General features: G+C 41.3%; 2 protein-coding genes across 4 annotated transcripts in view; one reads left to right on the top strand and one right to left on the bottom strand.

Moving 5' to 3' along the window:
* TNKS2 (tankyrase 2) overlaps nt 1-1,057 on the bottom strand; it is a 56,336-nt gene extending 55,279 nt beyond the window's left edge. For all 3 annotated transcript variants that reach the window (XM_008156912.3, XM_054728622.1, XM_054728621.1), the window contains exon 1: nt 845-1,057. In XM_008156912.3, coding sequence (XP_008155134.2) covers nt 845-1,043 — 199 coding nt within the window. In that variant the 5' untranslated portion in view covers nt 1,044-1,057. The remainder of the gene's footprint in view (nt 1-844) is intronic.
* Nucleotides 1,058-9,034: 7,977 nt separating this feature from the next.
* Nucleotides 9,035-9,613, top strand: LOC129151982 (NADH dehydrogenase [ubiquinone] 1 alpha subcomplex subunit 5). The gene has a single exon (XM_054728623.1). It carries the CDS (start codon nt 9,038-9,040, stop codon nt 9,386-9,388), a length of 351 nt encoding a protein of 116 aa, XP_054584598.1. The 5' UTR covers nt 9,035-9,037; the 3' UTR covers nt 9,389-9,613.
* Nucleotides 9,614-18,878: the final 9,265 nt, after the last annotated feature.

The following is an 18,878-nucleotide window of genomic DNA, read 5'->3' as shown; positions in this document are numbered from 1 at the left end:
AAGGATAGTCATCCATCTTTCCTAAAAGTGAAAAGTATAGAAATAAGCTGAGTCTCATTTCTAGTTCTTTTAAATTCTTCAATGAAATGTAATATGCTTATATCATAAAGTGAACCTAGTAAATACTAAAAGTCATTCAAACGATATAAATCTCAGAATGAAGCAAGGTGAGTCCCAATGTAACTCTAGATCCAGGCTAAAGTATCTATCTGCACCATTTTTCTTCTCATCCTACTACTTTTCCACCCCAAGGTGTGTGTGTGTGTGTGTGTGTGTGTGTGTGTGTCAGAGACCACCGTCCGCATCCAGCCTAAATCAGACCTCAGTTCTCCCGATTTTGACCATTTCCAGTACTAGTCTCTCCAGAAACTTGCTAATGACTACCTAGAATAAACCCATTCGCGCAAATGTCAATGGCCCATTAAGCGACTCCTTGTAAATTACATCTTTGCATTTTACAAAGGCCTTTAACACCTTAACCAAAGGATTAGTAAGAATCACAGTGCAATTTACAAGGAGGACAGATTTTGGAGGCCTTTCAGATGACAAGGTCTACCACGTCCCCTCTTTCTTGTGTGCAGAGGCCTCCTAGGGGAGCAAGACCGGAAGTTGATCCAAGTACTGTAGCTACAAAGCAAAGCCACAACACACACACACACACACACCTTCTAGTGAGCGCGGCACGCTCCCTCCAGCCCCTCCCCCAATCTCCTCAAGCCCCCCCTGGAGGAGAACGAGAAGCCCAGGCCCGGAGCCCCAGCGGGGAAAGGCCGGGCGGAGGAGCCCGCGAGCCCGGTGCGCAGGTGGGGTTCGGCGCGAGGCGAGGCGGCGACGCCCGGCTTACCTGCGGCGAAGTGGAGCGGCGTGGATTTCCTGCCCGCCGTGTCGCGGCTGTTCACCTTCTCGGGCGTCACCAGCCTCTTGACTCGCTCCACGTCCCCGTTGCGGCACGCCTCGAACAGCTCGCGGGCGGCCGGCTCCATGGCCTCCGCCGCCGCGCCCGCGCAGGCCGCGCCCCCGCCGGCGCAGCGGCGGCCCGACATGATCCTGGCCGCCGCCGCCGCCAGCAGCAGCGCCAGCAACGGCAGCAGGAGCCCGGGCCCCGCGAGCAGGAGGGCGAGGCCCCCGGGAGGAGACGCACTCAGGGCCCGGGCCGCTCAGCTCCCTCCGGTCACCGGGGTCGGCGCAGTCCCATGGCCGCGCCGCCGCGCGCCCCTCGCTGGGCCTCGCGACCCCCCGGCTGCCCCGCGGCGGCGGAGGCAGCTCGAACCCGACGTTCGAGACCCGAGGCGACGCGGCGGCGGAAGCTGGGAAAGACCCTCCCGCCAGCGCCGCGCAGTCCTGGGAGCGCGAGTGACGACGTGTTGCGCGTGCGCAGTGGTCGCAGCCCGGCCGGGCCTGTTTGGGCGAGCGAGGGCGCGCGGAGGGGCTTGTGGGAAATGTGGCCGCGGGAGGAGAAGGGGTTTCGGCCCACCGCCATCTTTGCGGTGGGTTTTACTGAAGTAGGACGACTCTGCTTATTGTCCTTTTTTTTAAAGCGTGAATTTCCTCAGCTGGTTTCCTTACTGCTGAATTTCCTTTCTTTGTTACACCGAAAAGAGCCTTTGAAAGCGTCACCCCCTCCCCCGCGATCTTGCATATTATTTTGGAATTCTCACTGTGGAAGTTTCTCCCTTTTTTCCAGCTTCCACAATCCCTTTCTCCTGGGGGATTTATGTTCTGTTTTCCTTTACTGTTTCTTCCCTGCTCGCCACCTGATGGGAAGTTTGGGTGCGCTGTCCCAAGATCATTTAAGTGAAATTAGGAAGGCAGTGGAAGTTTGTTCCAATTCTAGATTAATAATTGCGAGGTATAGCTCTGGTTAATTATTCTTTCCATTATTGAGTTATTACCTGAGAAACAATCCAATGGCGCATAGGTAAACCAGTATTATACTGACTTAGCTGAGGTGTGGATGTATGGGACAAAGGTTAATGAACTGCAAAATAAATTCCTCCGTTGCCTGAACTTCTTTAACCTGTTTTTCAGGTTTTGTTTGGAAATGTTGACTCACTGCTGTGCTAAAAGATAGAGGATGTACACTTTTGGCAGCATTTTTATAAATATGAAAGTTATGAAAATATGTATCCATTAGAATCTATATGTATAAAAGGCTAATATGCTAAGTGTCTGTCTGGGTAATGACATCACGTTGCAATGCCCAGCTTCCTCTCCCTGGCAACTAGCCTCCTTGCAGTTTCTTCAACCCAGGAACACAACTTGCTTTATAGCCAGGTGGAAACATTTAGCACTGTAGCCAAATGTCTGTGAAGTTTTTTCCGTGCCTTATCTCATTTGATCCTCACAGAAGTCCTGGAGTAGGTTGATAAGAGACTCGGTGGAATCCTATTTTCTTTTCATATGCCAGAAAACAGAGATTTAGAAAACTTAGAAACTTGACCTGACTGAAAAAGAAGTAAGAAATGGTGGACTTTGAAAAATGACTTCACTGTGCAGAATATAGTCAAACACTGCTGCAGTTAAGTATTTCACCCTTTGTTCTCCCTGTGTGATCTACAATAATAATCTGCTTCATGTTGATATTTACTGCTGTGTTGCTGACAAGTACCTGAAAGAGAAGTTGGGGTGCTTCACTGGGCTGGAAAAAGTTTAGCTAAAAAGCAGGTCTAATTAAGCAAGTTTATTCTATATCTATAAAAGTCTATGTTGACTTGCGCATGCGCGATACATATAAAGCTCTCACTGGTGCCAATCACACGCGTGTGTTTCCATCTGTCATTGTTGATCGTGAATTTGGTTGACCCTTCTATTATAGAGAAAGGGCGAATAGCGGTATTAAAATATTGCTTCTAATTAATTTCCTTTCAATGTGCACAAATTCATGCACCAGGCCACTAGTCTATATATATAAAAGCCTAAGCAACCAATACGACAGAACAACCCGAACGACCAGTTGCTATGATGTGCACTGACCACCAGGGGTAGATGCTCAATGCAGGAGCTGCCCCCAGTCCGTAGGTCCCGATCCCTAATGGGGCCTGCTGGCCAACCTCCTGGTTCTTCTCCCCGGCCTGCAGGCCCCCATTGCCAGATTGGGACCAGGCCCCCAGGCTGGGACAGGGAACTGGGGGTGAGTGGTGGTGTATGTGGTCCCTTTTCCAGGGGGACCGAGGTCCGGGTCCCTCCTTGGGGCCGGCAGCCAACCTCCCGGGTTCCTTCCCCTGTCCCTTACCCCTGCCGGCCAACCTACTGGTCCCTTCCTCTGGCCGGCAGGTCCGATCACCCAATCGGGGCTGGGCCCTGGGCTAGGACGGGAAACAGGGAATGGGTGGTGGTGGACATGGGTGGTGAGGGAAGGGGGGGAGGTGGGGAACCTCAAGGTGGTGGCATGTGGGTGGTGAGGGAAGGAGTGGGGAGGGGAGGAAGGGAGGCGGGGAACCTGTTCAGCCCTGATTGCCAGCCAGGCCTAGAGACCCTACCTGTGGACGAATTTCATGCACTGGGCCGCTAGTTATTTATAATAGCTGAGAGGTCAGAGCAACCCTGATGTTCATGAATAGGTGATTGGATAAAATGTGGTGTATACATACAACAGAATATTATTTAGCTTTAAAAATAAGGAAATCCTATCATATGCTGCAGCATATGTGAACCTTGAGGACATCATACTAAGTGAATAAGTCAATCCCCCTTGCCGCCAAATACTGTATGATTCCACTTACATGAGGTGTATTAGCTAGTTAGGGTTGCCATAATAAATCCCACAGAATACTAGTAGGTGGCTTTTTAAACAACAGTAATTAATTTTCTACAGTTCTTGAGACTAGACATCCAAGATCAGGGTTGGCAAGTCTTATTTCTCCTGAGACCTCTCTTACTGACTTGCAGATAGCCATCTTCTTGCTGTGTCCTCATAGAGCCTCTTCTCTGTTCATGTTGGTGTCTTTGTGTCCAAATTTTCTTGTAAAAGGAAGCAAGTCAGTTTGGATTAGGGCTCACTCATGTGGCCTTATTTAATCTTAATTTCATTTTTAAAGGCCTTATCTCCAAATATAGTCACATTCAGAGGTACTGGGGGTTAGGACTTCAACATGAATTTTGGGGGAGGATATTATAACATGAGGCAAAAACAGAAGCAGAAAGTTGAGTAATGGTTAGTTACCAGGGGCTGGGGAGAAGAGGAAAAGGTTTATTGTTGAATGGGTATAGAGGTTCAGTTTCGCAGCATGGAAATTTCTGGAGATCTGTTGCACAACATAAATTTACTTAACACTACTGAACTGTACATTTAAAAATGGATAAGATGGTATTAAAATGCAAATAAGTTGAATATCTTCATTGTTTATGGTCTATTTGTATTTTTCTATTGTGTTGATTGGTGTTTCAGGTTTCTAAGGATATATTCCTAGAAGTGGGATTGCTGGGTCAAAAGGCAGTTCCATTTTTAATTTTTCCAGGAAATTCCATATTATTTTCCACAGTGGCTGCACCAGTCTGCATTCCCACCAACAGTGCACTAGGGTTCCCTTTTCTCTACATCCTCACCAGCACTTACTGATAGAGAAAGTCTTACAGGGATTCACTAGGAGACATGCACAGGATGTTTATTGCAGTTGCTTATGGTAATCAAGAGTTGGGGATAACTTACATGTTCTTTATAAAAAAAATGGATAAGGAAAATATATAAGCATATGATTGAACATGATGCAATGATCATAAGAAATAAGCTGGATTTTCAGAGAGCAATATGAATAAACAAGGTTGCACAAAAAATTAAAAACAATGCAATTGATAGCACAGTTTCATGTATGTAAGTACACAAAAATACTATCAAATATTTTCAAGGACAAATACATGTATGAAGGTAGATTGAAAGAACATACATGAAATACATAAGCGAAACCTTATGATTTGATGCAAGCTCTCATCTTGGGGAAGCACATGCTCCAAGATGGAAAAGAAAATGCAGAAAACGTGAAGGGCAATGAAAAAGTGAAAAACGAAGTTTGCGACCAGGGATAGAGGTTTTAAAAAGACAATAAGTAAATCAAAATTTTTAGAAAAATGAGGCTTAACCTGGATGGTTAATACTAATTTGCCATGAAATTAATATTTTTTATTCAATTCTATACACCGGAGGTAAAAAAAATTCACCAAGGTATAACACTTTTTGAAAGAATTCTATTTTTATTTTATAAATATTTTAGTTAGGTTGTCTATACCAATATGAAGTAAATGAAATAAATTTAACATTTTGCTTCAATCTTTTTTTAAAATGGCAAATTATTTTATTAAGTTAATGCAGAATACATTTAATAACATTTCTATTTCTCTGAAAAACTTAGCAAGTTTATTTTGCTCCAATCTTGAATAAAATTTGTCTTCAACATGCTTTATTAATATTTGTTTTTAAATTATGTACATATATATGTATATATATTTTTTTCTCATTCGTTTCTTGACAGCTCAATGACAAGTTCTTGTAATTTATTTAAATTCATAATTTGCCATAGGGCACACTAATTACTATACAGTTGGAATTTAGAGACCATCATATATTTGATTTTTAAAAATGAGAAATTTCCCTATTCAGCAATCTAACTTTCCGGAGCATAACCAATAATTTCACTGACGGGGAAGCTCTGAAACTCTGTGGTTAGGTCTTCTACATTTAGCATGATAGATTAACTTGTGGCAGAAAATTGCACTCTTTAAGAATAACTAGAGAAGTTGGGTTAAAAAAAAATTCTCTTTATGCACATTGGGAAGCTGCTAAGACAAGTCAGTATTTGAGAGGTCAAGATTCTGGAGCGGGGAAAACCATAAAGAGCTGAACTAACATTCCACAGCCATGCTTTTCCATGGGGAATTTCACAATTCTGTGCTCAAGGAATGTGCCGATATCCAATTAAAGCCTTGGGCAAAGGGCAACCATCTGCTGAAAGGCAGAGGAACCACCGGAGCATTTGGCACTCCTTTGGTTCTGAAGAGACACAAATTGGAGGCTGCAGGGGCAGAAAACTGAGCCCAATTGGTCAGAGTTTTTTTTTTTTTAGCCATTTTGCTGAATTCTAACGTTGTGAAAGACAGGAAGGAGGCTAAGAAGCTAGGCAGAAATTTTCTGAAAAGTAGAGTGGAGTTTCTGGCTGTCCCAGGCAACCAAGGGGTCAAGGATTAGAGTTTAAGACAGGTCATGGAGGAGAGGAACCACCCAGGCTTTTAGTTTGGAGCCTGAGGCTATGCTGTACTGTGGGAGTGATGAGATCCCGAGGCAGAAAGAACTTTGGGAGAGCTGCAGCTTAATCTTGAGTCAGCCCAGTCCCTGACTGGACTAAGGTGATCCGGTCTAACTTTGCCTCCCCAGGAGAGGAAATGGTGAACGCACTCTGGAGATTTCCTCATGCCAGAGCTTCTACAGTTTTTCAACACAATATCTAAATGTCAATCAGAGAGTATCAGGCATACCAAGAAAGAGAGAAAAATGACCAAAAACATAAGAAAAAACAGGTGATTCAGAGTTATAGATACCAGTCAAATATTAAATATAACTGTGATGAATATATTTAAGAAAATAGAGCCCAGCCTGCGTGGCTCAGTGGTTGAGTAGCAACCTACGAACCAGGAGGTCATGATTTGATTCCTGCCAGGGCATATGCCTGGGTTGTGGGCTCAATTCCCGGTGTGGGGTGTGTGGGAGACACCCAATCAATGATTCTCTCTCATCGTTGATGTTTCTATCTTTCTCCCTCTCCCCTCCTCTCTGAAATCAATAAAAATATATATAAAAAAAGAAATAAAGAAAACAGAGAGGAAGGAGAAAATAGATTAAGAAAAAGAGAATTTCACCAGAAACAAATGGGACATAGCAAACAGATCTAACATATATATAATGAAAGATTCAGGAGACTAGGAGTAAAAGGGGGAGCAAATGATCCAAGATGGAAAAAGAAAATGCGGAAAAAGTGAAGGGCAATGAAAAGCTAAAAATATGGGTGAGAACGAATGGACTTTGACCTATAAAAGAAAAATAATGTTCTTTGAAATTTAAAATATGTAGAATGAAATGCATGATACCAATACCACAAATGGCAGGAAGTGGTAAATTGAGTTAAAGTGTTCTAAAGTCCCAGCATTGTCAGGGAAGTAGTAAAAGTAATAATTAATTTAAGGCTGTATTGAGGGTTAAATTGTGTTCCTCCAAAAAGATATTGATATTCTAACTCCCAATACCCAGAATGTGATCTTACTAGTATTCGGAAATATGATCATTGCAGGTATAGTTCCTGAAGTAGAGGTGAGGTCATACTGCAGTAGGGTGGGACCATAATCCAATATAGTGTGCTTACAAGAAAACAGTCATGCCCTGGCTGGTTTGGCTCAGTGGATGGAGCGTCGGCCTGCAGACAGAAGGGTCCTGGGTTTGATTCCAGTCAGGGGCACATGTTCGGGTTGTGGGCTTGATCCTCAGTGGGTGGCATACGGGAGGAGCTAATTGATTCCCTCTCATCATTGATGTTTCTATCTCTCTCTCCCTCTCCCTTCCTCTCTGAAATCAATAAAAATATATTAAAAAACAAAACAGTCATGTGAAGACACAGAGATATAGAGAGAATGTCATATGAAGATGTTGGCAGATATCTGAATGATTCCTCTATAAGCCAAGGGATGCCAAGGATTGCTGGCTATCACCAGAAACTATGAGAGAGGCATAGAATAGTTCTTCTAGTTCTTCCTCAGATCCCTTCAGAAAGAACCAATCCTGCCGACACCTTGATATTTGGGCTTCTTGTTCCTGAACTAGGACAGAATACATTTCTGTTGTTTTAAGCCAGTGGTCAGCAAACTCATTAGTCAACAGAGCCAAATATCAACAGTACAACGACTGAAATTTCTTTTGAGAGCCAAATTTTTTAAACTTAAACTTCTTCTAACGCCACTTCTTCAAAATAGACTCGCCCAGGCCGTGGTATTTTGTGGAAGAGCCACACTCAAGGGGCCAAAGAGCCGCATGTGGCTTGCGAGCCGCAGTTTGCCGACCACGGTTTTAAGCCACCCAGTTTGTAGTAATTTTTTTTTTAAATATATTTTATTGATTTTTTACAGAGAGGAAGAGAGAGGGATAGAGAGTTAGAAACATCGATGCGAGAGAAACATCGATCAGCTGCCTCCTGCACAACCCCCATGGGGGATGTGCCCGCAACCAAGGCACATGCCCTTGACCGGAATCGAACCTGGGACCCTTCAGTCCGCAGGCCGACGCTCTATCCACTGAGCCAAACCGGTTTCGGCTGTAGTAATTTTTATGGCAGTCCTAGGAAACTAATACAGACTAAAAAAATTATAATATTTAGGCTAACCACTGAAAAATAGCTAAAACATATAAATAACTAGCCCTGGCCAGTGTGTTCAGTGGTTAGACCGTTGGCCCATGCACCAAAGGGCCTTGGGTTCAATTTCTGGTCAAGGGCAGTCAGTACCTGGGTTGAGTAGGATCCCTGCCTCGCTTGCTCAGTCAGGGTGAGCATGGGTCAGGGTGAGTGTTGGAGGCAACCAATCAATTGGATGGATTTTTATCTCTTCTCTTTCTCTCTCTCTCTCTCTCCCTTCCCCATCACCCTCCCTTCCATCTCTCTAAAAAAATCAATAGAGCCCTTGCCAGCTTGGCTAAGTGGATAGAGCGTTGGCCTGCAGACTGAAGGGTCCCGGTTTCCATTCAGGTCAAGGGCAAGTACCTTGGTTGCAGGCTCCTCCTTGGCCCAGGGACTTGTGCAGGAGGCAACCAATCGATGTGTTTCTCTCATTGATATTTCTTTCTGTCTTTCCCTCTCTCCTCTACTGTCTCTAAAAATCAATGGAAAAAATATTCTTGGGTGAGGATTAAAAAAAAAAAAAATCAATGGAAAAAATATCCTCTGGTGAGGATTAACAAAAAAACAGAAAAGTATAACTAGCTAATAGATGGGAAAAAAGAAAAATAGTATTATTTAATTAACCTAAAAGAAGAGAAGAAATGAAAAATTAAAAACCGGGCGCTGTCATGGCGAGCTTGCTGAAGAAGACTACCGGCCTTGTGGGATTGGCTGTGAGCGAGACTCCGCACGAGAGGTTAAAACTGTTGTACACAAAGATTCTTGATGTTCTTGAGCAAATCCCTAGAAATGCAGCATATAGGAAATACACAGAAGAGATTACAAATGAGAGGCTGGATATGGTTAAAGCGGAACCAGATGTTAAAAAATTAGAAGACAGGCTTCAGGGTGGCCAAATAGAAGAGGTGATTCGTCAGGCTGAAAATGAACTAAGTCTGGCAAGAAAAATGATACAGTGGAAGCCATGGGAGCCTTTAGTGGATGAGCCTCCTGCCAACCAATGGAAATGGCCAATATAATCATCATCAAATGACTTGTGTGTTGAAGGGAAAATGATGTAATTAAATGTTCTGTTATATCAAAAATGTTTCCATATTATTGACATCTTAGAATCAAAAAAACTGATAATGCAGAACGTTTTTAGGAGACTTGTAAAAATTGATGATTATAGTAATAGGGACTTGTGAATCAATTTTTGTTAAAGCATTCCAATTGTCCTATATAATAAAACCCTAATATGCAAATCAAAAAAAAAAAAAAATGAAAAATTAAAAACCACCTGGTGAGATATAAAACAAGTAATAAGGTAGTAGATATTATCATAATATTACACATTAATTATTACATTAAAAGTACATGGACCAAATATTCCAATTAAATACTTGTCAGTTTGGATATAATAAAACTCCTACTATATACTCATAAGAAACATACCTTGATATAAGTCATAGAAAATTTGAAAGTAAAACAATTAAAAAGCATATCATGCAGATGTTAATCAAAGGAAAACTAATGCAGCTATATCAATATCATATAAGAACACTTTAAGGCAAGAAACATTACTAAAAATAAGCATTACTGGAGAAAAGATGCAAAACAAATGCCAATACTAAATAGCAATAGCCAATCTCTTCTCCCAAATATCAAACACTTAATTTTTATAATCAACAAGTACTTTAAAAAAAATATTTTTAAAATTGATTTCAGAGAGGAAGGAAGAAGGAGAGAGAGACAGAAACATCAATGATGAGAAAGTATCATTGATTGGCTGCCTCCTGCACATCCCATATTGGGAATCAAGCCCGTAACCCAGGAATATGCCCTGACCAGGAATCAAACCATGACCACCTGGTTGATAGGTGGACACTCAACCACTGAGCCACACTGGCCAGGCAACAAGTACTTTTTGATCTGAAAATATGAACAATTCCAGAGATAATTTTTATATATGTCTTTCAGTCTTTTTTTTTTTTTTTTTTTTTTTGGTGGGGGTGAAACTCCTTATTCTTTAAGGAAATTCTCAGATGTTGTTTAAGGCTACAAACTCAAAACAAGTACTAAGTAAGTCCTAGAGATCTAATACACAGTACAATGAATATAGACAACGATATCTATCTATCTATCTATCTATCTATCTATCTAAAAGCCTAAGCAACCATTACAACTGAACAACCGCAATGATTGGAATGACCAGTCAACCAGTTGCTATGATGCGCACTGACCACTGGGGGCAGACGCTCAACACAGGAGCTGCCCCCCTGGTGGTCAGTGTGCTCCCACAGGGAGAGCTCCGCTCAGCCAGAAGCCAGGCTCACGGCTGGCGAGTGCAGCTGCGGTGGTAGGAGCCTCTCCCGACTCTGCAGCAGTGCTACTGAGCAGTGGTGGCAGGTGCAGCAGGCCAGGATGAGCGGGAATGGTGCGGTGCCGGCTCAGGCTTCTTCCTGGCTGCCTGCTGCTTGGCGCACTGCTACATCCCTCAGGGGATGTCCGACTGCCGGTTTAGGCCCAATCCCTGTAGGCCAGCCTTGTGAGAGGGCGCAGGCCAGGCAGAGGCCACCCCCTCCCCCTGCCTGCACAAGTCTGTGCACTGGGCTTCTAGTTGTATGATGATAATCAAACTTGCTAAGAGATGATTATTCCAGCCACTAAAAAGAAATGATAATTATATAAAGTGATAGTGGTGCTAATTATCTCTACAATGGCAATTATACTATAATATATAAGTATAACAAGTTAACATGTTATACATGTTAAATTTACATAATGCTATAGGTCAACTATATTTCAATTTAAAAAAGAAAAATTTTAATATGAAACAAACAAAATTTCTATTTTTTCAAAAGTACATTACACTTTTAACATTTATTGACTTTTTCCAAAGTGGGCCTAAAAAATAGAATCATAAAAGTTTTTCCTGAGTAAGTTTACTAAATGGCTGCATGTATACTTACCTCCATAAAAGGTAATTTTTAAAACTTGCAAATTGCCGCAAGAGGGCATTACTCTTACAGTTCTTGGTAAAGTCTGCCATCTAGTGGATATAGTTCTACTGATTTTTTATAAGACTGGCAAATAGAATGAATGTGAACTTTCAGTTCAATTGCAAACTATAATGCTGGTTTAAGCCTTAAAAAGAAATTAAAAAGTATTCAGTGTTCACATACTTCCTTGTCTTATGTCCAGGTCTGGTAGCGAAATTGAGGGTCAGGTTGCGGGGTCGGAAGACAAACTGGTGCTTTGTACAAGGTCCAGGGAATAGAGTGCCATTAGAATAGAGAGCTCTGGACTCCAATTAGCATTGCTTTGAGTGCGTTGAATGCTCTCTCCAGGCAGCAGAAGACAATTTTGTGGGATAGAAGGAAGTTTTACAATGTAAGCTCAACAACTAGCAGCTAGGTGTGATATAGGAAGTTCAGCTAGTTAGTAGTCATCAACTCGATTAGAGTCCCAGGATAAAATGTCCTTCAAGCTGATGGTTTAAATAACTAAAGCATTGTGCTATACCAAACTCACCCCAAAGACTCCAAGTATGAGAAGGAATAGTTTAAAGCAGAGTCTGAATTAGGGGTGAGAAGACCTGAGGTAGGTCTGCTTTTGGTGGGTACAGTTTATATGACTCTGTTCATTTCACTTATTCAAATTACAGGGTTTTGTTTGTTTATAGTATAGTATAGTATAGTATAGTATAGTATAGTATAGTATAGTATAGTATAGTATAGTACAGTATAGTATAGTAATAACACCCATTCCCATGACTCAGACCTAGGAAGAGGACGACTCTGTTCTTTCAGTTCCTACCTAAAACTTTGGATGCCAGTTGTGAATCAGTGTTACCCGGAGGCACAGATCAAAACGCTTTGTCATCGCCCTAACCGGTTTGGCTCAGTGGATAGAGTGTCAGCCTGTGGACTGAAAGGTCCCGGGTTCGATTCTGGTCAAGGGCATGTACTTTGGTTGTGGGCACATCCCCAGTGGGGGGTGTGCAGGCGGCAGCTGATCGATGTTTCTCTCTCATCGATGTTTCTGACTTTCTGTCCCTCTCCCTTCCTCTCTGTAAAAAAAATCATTAAAATACATTTAAAAAAACCAAAACACTTTGTCATCATACTTAGCCATCAATCTGTTTTCTCTAACTTTTGATGTCCGTGGACCACTTAATAGAATTTTAGGCCCTATGCAAATCATCAATTTTAGGTTAAGAAGTCTATTAGCGTTAAAAAATAAAGCATAGGCAGGAGATGGCGAGGGTGTGTAGGCGGCAGCAATGCCCTGTTGAGATGGACGCGAGAACTGGACTCCTGGCGCCACAAGTTCACTGTAGGTCCCGTTTCCCTCTGCAGCGGCCGGCGGGACCATACGGCTTAACTCATATATTCACCCCCCTCCAGAACGGTTAGAGAGTATTCTTGAAGGGCTGTTTGGACCTGCCTTTTTAAAAGATCTCAGTTTATTTAAAAACTGTGAACCTGAAAGCATTTCCGATTGGACTTTTGATGAAAATTGTCTATTCTGTTGCTTGAAAAGAGATTAAAGTAAAGGTAACCAAGAAACTCATGAAACTTGTCGAGTGTGGTATTTTATAGTTTTTATTTTTTTCAAACTTTGATTACTTTGGTGGAGACTTGCAGGAAAAGAAAGGCATGAGTCTATATTTATTTATAAAGGATTTGATAGTCACTCAGTTTGCAATTTAGTGTTGCTAGTCTGTTGATTAGCCTTTTGAGAAATATGTGTTCCAGCATTTGTTGCTTTTAGTTCACTAGGCAGAATAACTATGTGGTAATTCAAGGAATGGGAGCCATTTGGACAAAAAGAATAGCAACATAGATCTGGATCAAGTAGCTACTAATTCACATAGATTTATGGTAGACTGTGGTTTATTCTTTAGTGTAAGATGTTTCTTCATAATATTTGAGCACGAATGCTCTTTGTATTCAACTGCAGAAATTGGCTGTACTTTTGGGTTTGTGTTTTATTTTGTGTTAAATAAAAACATAAATAGAATTTTGGTTTAAAAACATTTCAATTGTTGGAAAAATTTATTAGTAATGGTTTTCTGTCTTATGTTTCTTTTCATGGTACTTCTGTTCCCAGTTTTAAAGCTTTGGAAACATTTTGAATTCCTTCCTCTGCCTTGTACATGTCTAACTTTACCAGATTATATCAGTTGTTCCCTCACCAGATTTCATCCCCTCCCCCACCCCCTTTCATCATTGTACTTCAAGCTTTTAGCGTTATTTCTGAACTCCTGAAATAGCATGATTCGTCCCTCAGTTGTCTTCAGTCTGTTAAACACTGCTACAGCCTTGACCCTCACCCCTCCATAGTGTGGGAATGTGACCCTATACTGAGTCTCCAGTGATTTTCTCATTGTCTTCTGGGTACATTAGCCTAACACTCAGTGACTCAATACCCTCCACAGTTCATTTTTCTTTCTAATGCTGTCCCACTCATGTTCTATATATTTTTCTTTTAGCTAAACTGGTCTGATAATTTGTATTAAACAACATGCTTTTACTATTTGGACTACAGCATTGCACGCCTGTTATTCTCAATAGCTTGAATCCCCTTGCTCTTACTCTTGCCTAAGCCCCTCCTTTCCTATGAATGGCAAACCTTTGCTCTTACTGCTGTTTCAACCCTTCACGCTGTTGCAGTAAATATGATCTATACCAATTATTTGTCATTTGCTACTCAGCATTATTTCATCCATCCTCTTCTATGTTTGAATCTTGTATTCCTGATTATATTGTCAACCTCTGAAGACTGTGAGCCATGTTGTATGCTTCTTTTTACCCTTCCATGTAGCCTTGTACCGCCATTGTTGACAAGTGCATTAAAATCTGAAAGCAAGTTTTAAAAAATAAATAAAAATAAAGCATATTAAAATTATCTATAATAATAAAAGCATAATATGCTAATTAGACTGGACGACCTTCTGGATGAAGCCGGGGCTGTGAGGGAAGCCTGGGTCCCGGGTGCCAGAGGGAAGCCGGTGCCTGCAGCCGGGGGAAGGAAGGCCTACATTTCCATGAATTTTGTGCATCAGGCCTCTAGTTAATAATAATCTCTGATAGGTTTAATCATGGATGACCTGAACTGTAGTTTAGATTTTAAAAAAATTGATTTTAGAGAGGGAAGAATGGAGGGGGCAGGGAGAGAAAAAGAGAGAGAGAAAGAGAAACAGCAACCTGAGAGAGATATATACATTGATCAGTTGCCTCCACTATGTGCTCTAACCTGGGATAGAACCCGCAACTCAGGCATGTGCCCTGACCAAGAATCAGACCCGTGACCCTTCAATGCATAGGACGACGCTCCAACCAACTGAGCCACACCAGCCAGGGCTGTAGGTCAGATTTTATGCAGAACTTATTTTTTTTCTTGCTCTTTATTTTCTTCTAAACTAGAAAAATGCAAATTCACAATTATAAGTCATCAGAAGTGGGAGCTAATGTTTGCAGACTTTGTCAGATAGTTTTGGATTTTTTGATTGAATACAGATTCAAAAGTGTTGGAGAGATTTTTCTCTGAACAGCACATTTGGTTTTCTTCTCAGTCAGATGCTATTGTTTCAAACGTTTCAAACATTTGGATGTCTAGTAACACATTCTTTGATTGTATGTGGCTCTAAGAAATATTACTTGATATTCTGTTGTAGCATCTGGTTGTAATGTTAAAATATGCCCAATTGTATATCATAGATTTTTTTCTTTGGAGAGTAAAGAGAATCAAGTGCTGGCAGAGTGAAATTATTGACTATTAAATCATTTTTCATTACAATTCAGTTTTCTTATGAAATATCAGTCCTTTAACCTCAGCATTATAAACATCATGATATTTTTATCTTAAAAACAAGAGGTTCTGGCTAGTCAGGATATCAGGTATATTTCTGAGACATACAGTTTAAGGAATCCACTTGAAATTTTAAAAATGGTCTTTACAGCATGATCAGAATAGATCATCCCATTCAGGGTAGAATGATATTTTATTCTCTGTCTTCAAAGTTTAAAACTGTGCACTTGGGACATTCACCCCACTCACCCCTCTGCCAAAAAAAAAAAAAAAAAAAAAAATCTCCTGCACCCTTTCATCATGTATTTGCTTTGCATATATATCTAATCTTTTCAGATAAAGTTGTTCCAAGCAAGTTTGGACATATCTGATCTAAAAAAAATCTTTGCTTTTGAATTTGCCTTTGAAAAGGAGCTATAAAGGACTGATTTATAACAGATGTTATATTTTTCCCAAATCACAATAATTAGAAACAAAGAGCTCCAAGCCTCAAACCAAAATATAAATGGAATAAGAAATGAAATGAAATATGTTATATAATACCATTTAAAGTAAAATCACTTGTACATGACATATTCTGTAAGTATGCCTATAAACAAAAAGATACTTATTTAACTAATTGCTACAGAGGAATGGAAGGGATGCTCACATATGTCCCTCTTGGCTCTCAATAAGTAAGAGTGGAAATTTAGGGATGGGGAGGGGTTTGAAGGAAGTTCCCTAAATTCTAGGCACTGAACTAGGTATTCCATATATAGTCTCTCACTAAATCTTCACAACAGCCCTGTGAGGTGGGTTATTACCTCTATTTTACAAATTAGAAAACCGAGACCCAGAAAAGCTAATCATATGTCACATAGCTTTTGAGTGGTGGAATTGGGACTCAAATCTTGATTAATTCTTAGGAAAGTGTTAATGAAAGTCATGGATATGCTTGAATCTGTTTGGCCTAGTCCTCACACTAGACAACCAATGCTTACATAATGTAGATGTTGGTGGAAGTTATTTATTATTTCTATAGCACAATATGTCATATTATATCTTAAGAAAAAATCAAACCCAGAATATGAGAGGAACTTAACCTGTAATTAGAAGCATCTCTTTTTTTTCCAATTCTCCTAGCTATGTGGTATTTTTCCATGGCCTTTAAAAACATATTTGTTACTCTATAACTGTGTTAAAAATAGAAAAACCAGTCCTCTGGTTTGTGCATATAATGCTGCAATCAAACTGAAATCTTACTCTTCAGCTAGTTACTCATTAAGTAGAGCCTATGATAATCTGAGATTTGACATTGGAATTGGTTAAAGTTGAAGCTGGAACTCTGGATTGATTGTCTGTTAAATTCATGTCATCGATCCAGTGGGAAAAAGTTTATAAGGGTAAAATTTTGTTATCATAATGTGATATTAGCATAATGTGAGTATGCAACCTTCCAAAATAAAAATTTCCTGAAAAAAAGTTCACATTACTCCTTAAAAGCACTTTATAATAAATGCTAAACATACCTGTATTCAGATTTATAAAGAAATAAATGATCTATTGAGGCAAATCCTATTCATATACAGTTTTTATATATTGACCTTAAAATTTCAATGACAGATTATCCACAACTCACTTTAGTTTTTTAAAATTTCTTTTGTTTAAGTAGAGGACAGGAAAAAAATGATGCCAGGGAACAGAAAAGGGAAAATGGGAAATGCCATAGTTACTGGTGACAAAAAAATGTTTCTTTTCATTGAATGGGGAAAGAAAATAGACCAAAAAGGGAAGTAAAAATCGGAATGACTCACCATAGGTAAGGGGACACCAGTAATATAAATTTCTCTCTTACTTTGTTATAAAATATTTCAAAAAGTGAAGTGTCTTGGTGAAATGTGGGTACAAACTGAGAAACAATGAAACATTTGGCTTTTTGTTCTGGATGCTATATTTCCAAGGCTACAAACCCAAACCTGGAAAAGCTTACTTGGTATGTTCTCTGCCAAAGACATCACCTCATGACTACAGTAAAGAAAGCAGGCCGTGTCCACAGTGGGAGAAGAATTTTGTCTTCCTTTCACATCCTAGACTGGCACCCTTTAAAATTAGGGGCCAAAGTTCCTCCTCCCTTCCCTTTGGCATGTTGAGGCAGCTCATGACGAGCACCTTTGGCCATGGCTTCTACACAGAGAGGGGGCAGGAGAGCCCAGAACACGGAAGTGGGGGAAGAGGCAGGTAGCAGAGAGTCATAGGCAGCAGGGAGGTGGGCATGTGTTGGTAATCAATTTTGGCACAGCATAAATGCTGTTGGGTGCCAATTTATGTTCTGACTTAAAACACATATTTTTTTATTCGATGGTGAGGGTAATAGTGGTGCTGGGTGACAGGGGAGGAGTGGAACTGGTTAGTGGCCGTAAATGTCTAACCAAATGAGTTTTTGTGAAGGAAAGACTTTGCTGTGAGCAATTGGTTAAAACAGGTGGAATCCTGCAGAATTTCCTAAAAGGAGGATTTGGTTCTTCATTTATTGACTAGAGGCCCAGTGCATGATTAAATCATGCACGTGTAGGTTCCCCTACACGCTTTCGCTTTCGATCATGGGGGAGCTGGGTGCCTGTCCGCTGGTGCACCAGGCCTTTCAGAAGCCTCCGGCGCGGCGAAGGCTTCTGAAAGGACTGGTGCCTGAGTGGACAGGCACCCAGCTCCCACGCTTTCACTTTCGATCGCAGGGAGCTGGGTGCCTGTCCGCTGGTGCACCAGGCTTTTCAGAAGCCTCCGGCACGGCGAAGGCTTCTGAAAGGCCTGGTGCTGGAGAGAACAGGCACCCAGCTCCCACGCTTTTGATGGTCTGCAGCGGGACGTGGGCTCGCTGCCCCAGAGGCCCCTTCTGTGCCGCAGCACAGCCATGGCGCAGACGCTGAGCTCCTGCCGCCACTGGCGACGTGAGCTCAGCGTCCCGCCAGCCCAATCGGCCACCCCGGCCACCCCAAGTCCCGCCCCCCTGCGCCTCCTGGCCAATCGTGGGCATAGCGAAGGTACGGTCAATTTGCATATTTGTCTATTATTAGGTAGGATGCTGCTTATAGTTATCCTACCTTACAACTTAATCCAGGATTTATCTTTGGCCTAATAGCTTTCTGATAACTCCTGAAATATAAGACATTTACGTTCAAACATTCATTGGCCAAGTGGTCATGTAAACTGGCAGGACAGCCCAGCTGGTGTGGCTCAGTGGCTAAGCATTGACTTATGAACCAGGAGGTCACGGTTTGATTCTTGGTTGGGGCACATACCCAGGTTGTGGGCTTGATTCCCAGTGTGTGTGTGTGGTGGGGGTGCAGGAGGCAGCCAATTCATGATTTTCTCTCTCTCTCTTTCTTGCCTCTCCCTTCCTCTCCGAAATCAATAAAGACATATTAAAAAACAAACAAACTGGCAGAAGAGGGCTCTGTTCTCTTTCCATTCAACAGCTACTCATCTCATTCTTAGTGTTCTAATTGCAATGTGGAAGATTTTTTTAAAGTACAATGCATTCTAGGATATTTATTTGTGAGCAGGAAATTTTGAGTCTAGTAAGGGAAATCATCTATAACTCACACAAAACGGTTTATAGTAATATGTGTATTTGAGAATGCTTGAGTCTAAAAACTATAAAAATTTAATTAAAAACAATTCTACTGTGGTCTAAAAAGGTTACCTGGGGAAGATTGGATTTTGACTTGGGCTCAAGAG

The sequence above is a fragment of the Eptesicus fuscus genome, chromosome 17 (assembly GCF_027574615.1).
Source record: "Eptesicus fuscus isolate TK198812 chromosome 17, DD_ASM_mEF_20220401, whole genome shotgun sequence".
NCBI classification, from domain to species: Eukaryota; Metazoa; Chordata; class Mammalia; order Chiroptera; family Vespertilionidae; genus Eptesicus; species Eptesicus fuscus.
The sequence above is the reverse complement of the archived record's forward strand: the minus strand, read 5'-3'. Positions and strand labels throughout refer to the sequence as shown.

What these genes read in the sequence shown, in the direction of transcription:
- LOC129151982 (XM_054728623.1), top strand. Translation starts at nt 9,038, where the DNA reads ATGGCGAGCTTGCTGAAGAAGACTACCGGCCTTGTGGGATTGGCTGTG.